The sequence below is a fragment of the Palaemon carinicauda genome, chromosome 14 (genome assembly GCF_036898095.1).
Source record: "Palaemon carinicauda isolate YSFRI2023 chromosome 14, ASM3689809v2, whole genome shotgun sequence".
Classification (NCBI taxonomy): Eukaryota; Metazoa; Arthropoda; class Malacostraca; order Decapoda; family Palaemonidae; genus Palaemon; species Palaemon carinicauda.
The window spans coordinates 20,086,166-20,096,165 of NC_090738.1; the positions used below are offsets into that span (position 1 = coordinate 20,086,166).

The 10,000-nt window shown below is 40.7% G+C and overlaps 1 protein-coding gene across 1 annotated transcript in view; it reads right to left on the reverse strand.

Annotated features, from left to right (window-relative positions):
• LOC137653467 (solute carrier family 22 member 7-like) overlaps positions 1 to 10,000 on the reverse strand; it is a 117,133-nt gene that overhangs the window by 53,265 nt on the left and 53,868 nt on the right. The window contains exons 2-4 of the mRNA XM_068386876.1: positions 5,376 to 5,613; positions 4,962 to 5,097; positions 1,331 to 1,529 (exon numbers count right to left, since the gene is read on the reverse strand). Of these exons, the coding sequence (XP_068242977.1) occupies positions 1,331 to 1,529; positions 4,962 to 5,097; positions 5,376 to 5,613 (573 nt within the window). The remainder of the gene's footprint in view (positions 1 to 1,330; positions 1,530 to 4,961; positions 5,098 to 5,375; positions 5,614 to 10,000) is intronic.

Consider the following 10,000-nt stretch of genomic DNA (forward strand, 5'->3'; position numbering starts at 1 on the left):
GCTCTACAGCCTTTCCCCTACCACTATAAAACCTCTCTTCTCGCCCCTAACTAGGGGAAAATATATATATATATATATATATATATATATATATATATATATATATATATATATATATATACTTCCAGGCCCCGCTGATCTGCAACCACCACACCTACCCGCCGGGTAAACCACCTAGGGGCTAGACGCACCGTCAAAAAGCCCCTGTCCGGAGAGAAGCTCCGGGCAATCTAAAGAAGAAAGAAGAAGAACCTTTCAAGATATATTCCTTTAATCACAATATTGATCACTTACAGCCTATCATGACACATAATAGTTATATCATCATTATTATTTGGAATTTTCATTAGTAATAACACTTCGAAATAATATATTGGATTTCCCGCTCCCTTAAGTGTCATTGGTGCATCAGGATTAGCGGATGGAGTTCTAGGAGAAAGTACATTTAAATCGACGGCATTAAAATATCGTGGGTAACTAACTACTGATATCCATATGGGAGAGGGTAAACACAGAAGACTATTTTAAATTAGATATTCATATCCCATTGTTGCCACTTACATCAAAACTCACGATTTTCTGGCTTGACTTTCTAGGAAAATTGGACATCATCTGTTGATGCTTCTTATCGGCAACCAGTGGCAGTGTGTGGAGTGTCATCCATAACAGAATCTTTACTTATCTATAAATTCATACGATATGGAAGATAGATTTTCTCAAAGGATTCTTAATGCAATGAACATAAGAGCGTATCTCTCATGGTAATAGGGTACTTTGTGATGCCGTCTCGAGCATTGGATTTTATATGAGCTAAAACATGAGCCATCTCTATAGATTTGATATTACATCTGAGAATACCAAATTTATCATTTCACTACCCACTTAATTCACTCAACGGAGCCTTTGTAATTTGTTGAAACCGTGACTTCAAAGGTTATGACCGAAAACCCACCTTTTAAAAGAGAAACACACACAAGGACACCACCTAACTTAAGGTTCATCTAACCGCACTTAAGAGCGGTATCCTAACCTAGAGGAGGGTGGCAACACTGCCGTATTCTTAGCTTACCTAGGACTATATCAACCCTGAGTTCACTTCCCAGCTGGCTTCACTCTTGGCAAGGTAACACTCAATCAAGTTTCATATATAATAAAACTAATCTCAAATTATCATATTTCAGACCAAGATAAATATCAACTACCCCACAAAAAATCAATTTGACAAGTAATAAGAAAGTTTACATCTGTCCCAACGAACTACATAAGAACCCGGTATAAAGAATAATAACCCTCCATCAACTACTAGAACTCTTCAAGCTATAATACCCACCTCCGTCACAACAGTCGAAGAGTACTGAGTAAGGTTAAATGTATGTCCAGATGTGCATGGAATCCAGGCTGTCCGATCAGAGTCCGTCGTTAAAGCAAGACTTGCCTTGTAAGTTAGAGAATCTTTGTATCCAAGAGCAGCAGCAGCTGTGTAATTCAGATTATACTTATGACAACTGGCATAACTTCCCGTTGAGTTTCTGAAACCACAAAACAGATTAAGTAATAGTAATCATAATTATAACAATAAGAAGATAACAAGGATAAGAATAATAATTATAAGAAGAATACTAATAGTTATCAAAACGGAAAAAAGAATGTAAACATTCCCCCCTCACATTTATACACACACACACTTTATATATGTATATATATATATATATATATATATATATATATATATATATATATACATAATATATATATAATATATATATATATACATACATACATACATACATATATATATATATATATATATATATATATATATATATATATATATATATATATATATATATATATATATCATCTCCTCCCACGCCTATTGACGCAAATGGTATCAATTAGATTTCGCCAGTCGTCTCTATTTTGAGCTTTTAATTCAATACTTCCCCATTCATCATCTACTTCACGCTTCATAGTCCTCAGCTATGTAGGCCTTGGTCTTCCAACTCTTCTAGTGCCTTTTGGAGTCCAGTAAAAGTTTGGTGAACTAATCTAATCTCTCTTGGGGAGGGCGAAGAGCATGCCCAAACCATCTCCATCTACCATTCACCATGATCTCATCCACATATGGCACTCGAGTAATCTCTCTTATAGTTTCGTTTCTAATCCTGTCCTGCTATTCAACTACCAATATTCTTCTACTAAATCCGTTGGATATTGTTTCATTGTCATACCACGACTCATGTCCATAAAGTAACACCTATCTCACTAAACTGATATATAGCTTGATTTTTTTCATGTAATGTCAGGCGATTTGATTTCCAAATTTTACTTAACCTAGCCATTGTCTGATTTGCTTTTTGAAATCTTTCATTAAACTCAAATTCTAAAGATCCTGTATTGAAGATCATAGTTCCTATATATTTAAATTATTCCACCTCATTAATCCTTTATCCTTCCAATGATATTTCATTTTCAATTGCATACTCCGTTCTCATCATCTCTGTCTTTCTTCTATTTATCTTTAGTCCAACCTCATGTGATATCTTATACATTCTGGTTAGCAAGGCTTGCAAGTCCTGTGGCGTTTTGCTAAGGGCAGTGTCATCAGCATAATGTAGGTCAGCTAATATCCTGTTACCGATCCAGTCCAAACCTTCTCTGCCATCCCCGACTGTTCTATGCATTACAAAATCCATATACAATCACTATTGTACGCGATACGTAAAAAATGTCAGCTAAATATTTCGATTAAATATGCACAAATACGCACTCCTCTCACTGGGGTATAACTACTCCCTCTACCCACTCCCGAGGGTCAGGGAGAGGACAAGTAGCTATACATCTGGTATATATATATATATATATATATATATATATATATATATATATACATATATATATATATATATATATATATATATATATATATATATATATATATATATATATATATATATATAAAGAGAGAGAGAGAGAGACTCTCTATTATATAGGGTAGATACTTAGCCAAACTACATCCCTGGTTGGAAAAGCAGAATGCTACACGTCCAAGCGCTCCAACAGGGAAAAATAGCCAAGTGAGGAAAGGCAATATGAGAATAACAAATAAACTATATATAAGTAATAAATAAAAATATGGAATATTTCAAGATCAATAACAACGTTACAATACATCAGTCATATACAGTAGACTGTATACTATAAAACCAGACATATGTTAACCTGGTCAACAGAGAAGCATCTACAAAAGTTTGAACTTCTCAAGTTTAAAGGTTTAGAGGTCGCTCGTGGTTGGCAGAGGCGAGGAACAGTAACAATACCCTAGGACAACAGTGCCCTAGGGACTACCCATATATTCTTATGATCTGTAGCCAAAAGTCCTCTCCATAAAGACCAGGGATGGCCAGGAAATGACTGCTGATGACTCAGCATGTAGACCTATAGGCTCCTCAAACTGCCGATCCCTAGCTCACAAGGATAGTGAGGTTGCAGATGCTACAAGAAACTATAGAGCTTGAATGGGTTTCGAACCCCATCCAGCAGACTGCCAGACAGGGACGTTTTCAATAGGCTACCACAACTGATTCAACTGCCTGATTAGGAAGATCATTCCACAATCTGGCCACAGCTGGAATAAAACTGCTAGAATACAGTGAGGTATTGTACCATATGATGGAGAAGGCATGACTTGGAGTACCTGGTACTGTACTTCGTACAGTATGGTAGTCTGGGAAGATTTGATATGTTGCAATGTACGATCTGATTTATGGAAAAAACTCATGTAACATACATAAAAACCAGCTGAAGACCAAACAGTCAAACAATATTCAAAACAAAGTAGAATGGATTAATCAAAACATTTCCTATGGATAGACTGATCACCAAAAACTCTAGGACAAACTTTATTGAAGCAGAAACAATGTGTTTCTCAAAAGTATGTTTGCAATCAAGGATCACACCAAGAATTTTAAAGGAGTTGTATATGATTAAAGAGACATTGTCAATGCAAAGACCTTGGAGGTTCAGGAGCCACTGTCCTCTACTTACTTGCAATCATACTGTACTTAGAATTTTCCTTGGGTTAAACTTCATGCCTCATAATATGCACCATGCGCTAATTTTACCTAGATCTCTATTAAGGGATTCAGCAAACCCCCATCTACATTCAAGAGAGGAAATTGATACAAAGAGAGTAGTATCATCTGCATATAGAACGAGCTTGTTTTCTATGCCAAACCACATATCATGCGTATATAGTATGAAAAGTAATGGGCCAAGAACATTATCCTGAGGAACACCAGATATAACATTCTTATAGTCATTATGGTGTCCATCAACCATTACCCTTTGCAATCTATTACTTAACAATTCCATAATGATGTTAAGAAAAGACTGTGCATCATTGGAAATCGAAAGAGGGGGATCACATGCACCAAGGCCTTTTTGTAGTCAAAACTGCAAATTAGGGAAGAGATGACTACCTTAAGCATACCTATTTAAACGTTTTGCCAAAAGACATTAAAAAAAACTTTAGATATGGTAATTATGGATATTAGGCAGCAATCAGCAAGGATAGAGCTATCTGTCTATCTATCTATCTACCTACCTATAAATATATATAAGAAAGGGGCGATTCGTTTTTTTAGATGGATCAGAACTCAGATGCAATCAAGAAATCTTTGCGTGATTGTTAGTATTATGTAATTGGCAATGCAACATCGTTTATCATTTCAAATCTCATGACAAACATTCCATATAAAACGATTTCTTTGCTTATAGAGCTAAGGAAATATATATTTTCACAAATATGAATGTGTGCAGTTCTAAAGCCAAAGTAAGAACCTACTACAGTAGATACTGTAGATTATTTTCAAGTTATTGTCCTGGACTGAAGTACCTAATATGTCTGTAGCACACGATAATCTTAAAATAACTAAGTAATTGTGACAAGTTTTACTTACTCAAACGGTATAGCTAAAGAAAGGACCTGTTCATCAGTCCAGTTCGAAGCATAAAGTTCTTCTACTTGACACCAGTGCTCTGGAGTTGCTCCAAGAAACTGGTAGGAAAGCATTTGGAATGGAGAAGTAAATCCACCTGTGATATCAGAGAAGGTAAAACGAGTTATATAATCCAACTTTCGACTAATGCCCTTGGTACTTTTAAAACATTTCTTCATTCTTCAATGATATTTATAGATTTTATCAAGTAAAAATGTAATTATTTGAATACAAATGGTTCTTAATCTGTTTCTCTATATGAAAAATAAGATTCCTAATTTTTGGGCCTTACATATGTAAATATGCCATTCCATTTTCACTGTAATTTAAACAAAGGGAATACAATTATATAGAAAATTCAGAGAATATACTTACAGAAGGAGCACATGAGAAACATTAAAATGGTCCATAGTCCATCGATACCAGATATGTCTAAAAGATGTTCGAACGAAACCTTATCGTTGGTCTTCGATTCGTCTGTCTGAGTGACACATTCTTCTGCCAAACCATTAAGTGAACTATTTTTCTCCTCCATCTCTATATCATTGAGTCTGGTTTTAACAAAATATTTTTCACTATGTTGCTCTTCTGATTTCGGTTTGCTTTGATCCATCTGAAATAAAAACAGGGATATGTGTTGTGGTAAAGAAATGTGGCAAACTACCATGCTTACCTCGTTTTCATGTTTTCCTTTTAACCTAGTTTTTTCTTATCTTATTCATATCCTCCATCCATCAATCTTACAATAACAATCTCTTCTACCCATCTATCAAAGATTTTCATAATTTTAATCTCCTTCCTAAAGACAAATGCTGGCCCTTGAAATCAATGGCACATTCACCAACATTAAACTGATATATATGACCAGACACCCTCCCTGAAAGAGCTAACCTATGAAACCCAGATCGTTCATAGGGGAAACACCTATAGCAGGCTCATACCACCTGAACTGCTAAGCATCGTCCTCCAAAGGCCTACAGTGAACATTCAACTTTACGGGCTGCCAACGTAAGAGCCCAAGCTTAACATAAGGTAAAGCAATTTAACAAGCAAGCAAAAACATTCAACAGGAATCAAACTATATTTTCCCATCAAGCAGAAAGCAGACTTTCAGTAAATAGGGAAGTGATGTACCAGGATGCCCTTCGACATCACTGAAATTATGCGCTCTTTGCCAGGAACATCGAATCACAGATATAGCCAAGGAGCAAGTCCTGGCTCATGCACGACCCTGACAGCAGAGGGTCTTGACTCTCTGACCTAGACAACAGGTGGTCTCTGAGATTGTGTATATGTGTGTGTATTTTAGTGTGTATGCTTGTGAATATGTTTCAGCATATACTCCGTGAATTTCTTCATTGTAATCTTCAAAGGATCTCTAATTAGCTCAGCCTCTATATTTTAAAAAAAATTATAAAACTAACGTAAATTAGTAATCAGTTGATAAAGACACAGTGCTGTAGTCATAAAAGAATGAAAGTGAATAAATGTCATTTTTATAACCAAAGGTTCATATACAGTAGGAGAATCCGAAGAAACTGTGTACATTGTACCAACCGTGTGACACACGATCCTACATGGTAACGACATTTCATTTTGTGTATATATTATGCTTGTATCTTCGCTCTCCCCTCGCACTAAAAAGAACCTGAAATAACGTATTTTTTTCTCACCGTTAACTGTTAACCGATGCGGTGTCAGTTGAACAGGAAATTTCCTGTTGCATTAAACCTGAAATAATGTGTGTTTTTCTCACCGTTATCTGTTAACCGGTGCGGTGTCAGTTGAACAGGAAATTTCCTATTGCATTGAGTTTTTGTATATAAAAGAGAGTGTTCTGTAATAAAGTTACTCAGTTGCTTTCATCCTGTCTTTGAGTCACAACCTTCTCTCGGCTCGTCACATTGGTGACCCCGGAAGTAGACTCGCTCCTCCCGCCTTCCACCCCACCTCGCCCCTCCGTCGCTGGTACTATGGCGGACTCTACGGAAGTTGGCGCTGTGGCTGCCCCATTGAAACTTTCGTCATTCGCCATCGGAGAGGCGTTTGCTTGGTTTCAGCGCGCAGAAGTCCAGTTTCGCATCAAGGGCATGACTCGCTCAACCACCAAAGCAGATGAACAAGGAGACACCCCAATAGCGTATGACACCCTCAAAACATACCTTCTGCAGCAGTACTCGCCGTCGCCAGCCGCCCGTATAGCAAAGCTTTTTCAGATTTCTCAACAACGGTTGGGGGACCAAAGGGCTTCGCTCCCCCTAAGGGAAATGACCAGTATGGCTTGCCTGCAACCTGCTGCAGACGGCTCTCCTCATGAGGTGAACCTACTTCGTGCCCTTTGGATATGCCGTTTCCCCGAACCTGTACACGCTGCCATACCCGATGTCGATAGTTTACCCATAAAGGACTTATAAAGGACTTGAGGACCAAAGCCGACGCCCTTATGGACAGCCACTTCAAGAACTCCATCAACGCCTCCACTCCTGACAAAGAGGACGCCTATTCAACATCAACCAAAGCTGACGTGAATGCCGTAGGACATACACGCCTACCCCATGACGTGCCGAAGCGGCGACAAAGCCACCCACCACCCACCACTCGCTCGCTCCCCAACCAACGACTTCTACAGCCACTTACTACCTCCCATCCGCAGCAGTTTTGCTACTACCACAACAGATTCAGGGCAACCGCAAAGAAATGTGCCAAGGATTGTCAGAGGCCAAAAACGTGTAAGTAGGCCATCGCTCGTGGCGGTGGCCTCCCGTGTTTCTAATCTTTTGTTTTTACATGATGCAGGAATGGGCGTGCGATTTTTGGTAGACACGGGTGCTTGTCGTTCTCTTTTGCCAAGGGAACTCTTCAGGACACCACATAGTCTGTCTACGTCTGCCGACGTCCGCTTGGTAGCTGCCAACGTCCGCTTGGTAGCTTCCAACGTCCGCTTGGTAGCTGCCAACGTCCGCTTGGTAGCTGCCAACGTCCGCTTGGTAGCTGCCAACGGATCTGCGATACCCACCTACGGTTACGAGAACCTCACATTATCGTTTGGAAATGGTAAATTTAATTGGAAGTTTCTCGTTGCTGACGTCACATTGCCAATCCTCGGTGCGGATTTCCTCTCTCATTTCCACCTTCTGGTCGATGTCGCCCACTGATGATTGGTCAACGCAGACTCGTACTTGTCGACACCTCTTCAACCAGCCCCCTCCAACCTCGCTCCCCACATCAGCGCACCCATGGATGCCTACGCCCACCTCCTCACGTTCTACCTGGAAGTTTTCCGTCCAGAACTTCACCAAACGCCCACGGTTCCTGCCAAGCACGATATTTATCACCATATCAAGATGATGGGGCGCCCAGTCTTCGCAAAATTCATACGTCTGGCACCGGAACGATTGGCAGCCGCCAAAATGGAGGAAATGGGCCTTTGCCAAAAGGCCTCCAGCCCATGGTCGTCACCCTTACACATCGTTCTGAAGAAAGACGGCTCCCTCCGTCCGTGCGGGGATTACAGGCCCCTGAACATGCAAACAGAACCAGATCACTACCCCCTCCCAAACATCGCCGACGTGACCTCCAACCTGCACAAAGCGAAGGTTTTCTCTATGCTCGACCTCCTGAAGGGGTATTATCAGGTGCCTATGAACCCAGAAGACATCCCCAAGACTGCCATCACCACTCCGTTTGGTACATACACCTTCAATTACTCTTGTTTTGGCCTTCGTAATGCTGGGGCAACGTTTCAACGTCTCATGGATGGCATCTTAAGGGGACCTCCCCTTCTGTGTATGTTATGTGGACGATATACTTGTGTTCTCCTCCTCAAAAGAGGAACACCTCCGTCACCTGCGCATCGTGCTCGACCGCCTGCAACAAAACGGCCTTGTAGTCCTGTACGACAAGTGTACCTTTGGCGCCAACGAAGTGTCGTTCTTAGGGCACCGCATCACTCCTGAAGGAGTCCATCCCCTCCCTGAGAAGGTAGCAGTCATTCAGGACTTCCCCGCGCCCTCGACCGTCAAAGCTCTACAGGAATTCTTGGGCATGATCAACTATTATCACCGTTTTCTGCCAGTCTTTGCCGCCCCTCTTGCTCCCCTTTACACCTCCCTCAAGGGCAAGCCAAAGGAACTGAAGTGGGGTCCCCTTCAAGAAGCGGCCTTCTGCAATGCAAAGAAGGCCCTATCAACCGCTGCGGCTCTCACTTTTCCTATCCCACATGCCCCTCTCCTTCTCTCCACCGATGCCAGCGACGTCGCTATTGGTGCAGTACTCTAGCAGTTGGTCAACGGTTCGCCCCGCCCATTGGCCTTCTTCAGCAGAAAACTGTCCAAGGCAGAATCGGGTTATTCTACCTTCGATCGCGAATTGCTGGCGGTGCACTTGGCTGTCCGTCACTTTCGCCATTTCTTAGAAGGTACGCCCTTCGTCATTCCCACAGACCACATGCCTCTGGTGCACGCCTTCACTTGACAGGGGTGGGGCTTTGTGAGGAGAAAACAGATTTAAACGATAAGGGGTGGGGCTTTGCGAGGAGAAAATAGATTTAAAGGGTAGAGGACGAAGCTTTGTGAGGAGAAAACAGATTTAAAGGATAATGGGTGGGGCTTTGTGAGGAGAAAACGGGTTTAAAGGGTAAGGGGTGGGGCTTTGTGAGGAGAAAACAGATTCAAAGGATAAGGGGTGGGGCTTTGTAAGGAGAAAACAGATTTAAATGATAAGGGGTGGGGCTTTGTGAGGAGAAAACATATTTAAACGATAAGGGGTGGGGCTTTGTGAGGAGAAGATAGATTTAAAGGATAAGGGGTGGAGCTTTGTGAGGAGAAAACAGATTTAAAGGATAAGGGGTGGGGCTTTGTGAGGAAAAAACAGATTAAAAGGATAAGGGGTGGGCCTTTGTGAGGAGAAAATATATTTAAAGGGTAGAGAACAAAGCTTTGTGAGAACACAGATTTAAAGGGTAATGGGTGGGTCTTTGTGAGGAGAAAACAAATTTAAAG